General features: G+C 50.4%; 1 protein-coding gene across 1 annotated transcript; it reads right to left on the reverse strand.

Annotated features, from left to right (window-relative positions):
• Positions 1–606: 606 nt before the first annotated feature.
• Positions 607–1,464, reverse strand: LOC135905045 (uncharacterized). Its single transcript, XM_065436048.1, has one exon. The coding sequence runs from the start codon at positions 1,462–1,464 to the stop codon at positions 607–609; it is 858 nt and encodes a 285-aa protein (XP_065292120.1).
• Positions 1,465–2,639: the final 1,175 nt, after the last annotated feature.

A 2,639-nucleotide genomic window follows, 5' to 3' on the forward strand; every position in this document is an offset into this window, starting at 1 on the left:
TTCAGTTACTAGCTGGGAAAGATTAAAGTTGAGGCAGAAATCGACAAAATTTTTGGCCTCTGTGTGTCCGGATACCGAGAATGATTGTATGGTACGCCAGTCTATTTGTGGGAAGTTAAAGTCACCGAAGAGCAGGATTTGCGCGTTTCGGTGGGTGGTTACCAGTTCGCTTATGACGTTGTTAAGTTGATGGCAGAAGTCAGAAGTATCACTGGGCGGTCTGTAGCAGATACCAAGCAGCACTTTTTTTGGAGAGGTATGCATTATGACCCATAACATCTCGAGATCTGATGTGACGTTAATTAGCGAGCATGGCAACTGCTCACGAACAGCGACTGGCACACCACCACCACTGGTTCCTGCGCGGTCGTTCCGATAGAGGCAGAAACCGGGCAGGTCGGCTAGAACTTCGCTATCAGCAACGGCGCTGCTCAGCCATGTCTCAGTTAGTAATAGTATGTTGCTACCGGTAGATGAAACTATGTTCGACACCAATTCACGCTTTGGGAGGAAACTGCGCACGTTCGTGTATATTATAGAAAGCGAAGCGCTATCTCTGGAGCAAGTCGGTGTTGTGTTATTTTTCTGTTTGGGGTGATGTAGCTGCTATGACAACTCTTTGACACTACTCGAGGCGGCATCAAAGGTGTATTTTCTGGAACCGATGAACAAAGTCTTAAAGCGGAGTGAAAACGGGGCGCCTTTACCTTTTGCGAAAGCAACGAGATGTTTTCGGGCATTTCGTACTGATCGCGAAAAGTCCTCGCTAATACTGTAGTCAGTGCCCTTAAGCTTTCGGCCACTCGAAAGGATGTTAACTTTGGTTTTATGGAAAGTAAATTTTGCTGTCAGGGGGCGAGAGTGATTGGCAGAGTGACGACCGATGCGATGTGCACGTTCTATTTCTTTTGGGTCGATGGTTAGTTGCAACCTATCGCGGCAAAGTTCCACAATCAACCTTTCGGAGTCGGCAGTGGTTTCCGAGCTGGAAGGGTCAGGAATGCCGTAAAAAATTAAGTTGTCCCGCCGTGAGCGATTTTCAGCATCGTCGATACGTGCTTCGAGCTCGGAAATGCGAAAAATAGACTGTTCAGTCGTGGTGCGCATTGCATCCACTTCGTTCCGAATGGGCAAAAGCGTCTGGTAGTGACTCTCAAGATCATTCATTCGTTTGCTTAGATAAGTAATTGCTTTATCGGTAGAAGTAAGTTGCGACTTAAGACCATGGATTTCAGTGATCAGCTGGTTCTGACCGGCGGTTAGTTTTCGCAATTCGGTTAGTAGGTTTTCAGGAATGTTAGGACCCGGGTTGGTTTCCACATCACCGGCCAAATTCAGCAAGGCATGAATAATAAGAGCACATTCGACAGCAATGGCGGCACAGCAGTGCGGGCTCGGCAACTGCATCAGGAAATAATTGCTAGATTTTTTAGCAAAGAGAGCGTATGGTTGACTAACCTGCATTGCAAAAGCAAAAGGTTTAGCGAGCTGTGCAGATGCGCAGTCGCCGAGCCCACAAAGCTGTGTTGACGGCCGCCCACAGTTTATATCTGGTGACTGCGTTGCTGTTGCTGATGATGGGGATTGCCATCCTCGACTGAGGACCACCGGCCGCCACTTCTTCTGCTGGATGTCCGGGTATGAAGCATCGCTGGTACGGAAAACCTGGATGTTGGCTGGCTCGTTTCCTTGGCAGTCAACCACGTGCCTCGACGAAGCTGATGTAGCAGGAGCGGTTATCGTAGGCAGCAGGAAATGCACAGTAGCGAAGGTGACGATCTGCATTGCAAAAGCAAAAGGTTTAGCGAGCTGTGCAGATGCGCAGTCGCCGAGCCCACAAAGCTGTGTTGACGGCCGCCCACAGTTTATATCTGGTGACTGCGTTGCTGTTGCTGATGATGGGGATTGCCATCCTCGACTGAGGACCACCGGCCGCCACTTCTTCTGCTGGATGTCCGGGTATGAAGCATCGCTGGTACGGAAAACCTGGATGTTGGCTGGCTCGTTTCCTTGGCAGTCGACCACGCGCCTCGACGAAGCTGATGTAGCAGGAGCGGTTATCGTAGGCAGCAGGAAATGCACAGTAGCGAAGGTGACGATCTGCATTGCAAAAGCAAAAGGTTTAGCCAGCTGTGCAGATGCGCAGTCGCCGAGCCCACCTTTGCGGCACCTGTCCCGAAACCGGCCGCCAGGTGCCTGGAGTTGCTGGGCTGGTTGACGCTAAAGCCCCTAAGTTGACGCTCGCGCGATAACCTTCAAATCACGCTCGACTGTACACTCTACACACAAGCAACGTAAGCACAATCACACAAGTGACGTTGAAGGACGCGCGGTCGAATTTCTCCATGGGTGAACGATCACGCCGAGAACGAACAGGCCACGGCGTCGACAAACAACGCAAGCAGCGTTGAAGAACGCGCGGTCACCGCTGGGCGCGAGTCAGAGCGGTAGAATTAGCCACGACCTACTACAGGTTTTCCCTCTCAATTTAGTCGAAGTGCCAGTCAATTTAATCCGAGCGCCAGTCAATTTAATCCAAGTGCCAGTCAATTTAATCCGAGCGCCACTCAATTTAATCCGAGTGCCACTCAATTTAATCCAAACGCCACTCAATTTAATCCGAACGCCAGCCGAAATAA

This window comes from Dermacentor albipictus, chromosome 6 (assembly GCF_038994185.2).
Source record: "Dermacentor albipictus isolate Rhodes 1998 colony chromosome 6, USDA_Dalb.pri_finalv2, whole genome shotgun sequence".
Classification (NCBI taxonomy): domain Eukaryota; kingdom Metazoa; phylum Arthropoda; class Arachnida; order Ixodida; family Ixodidae; genus Dermacentor; species Dermacentor albipictus.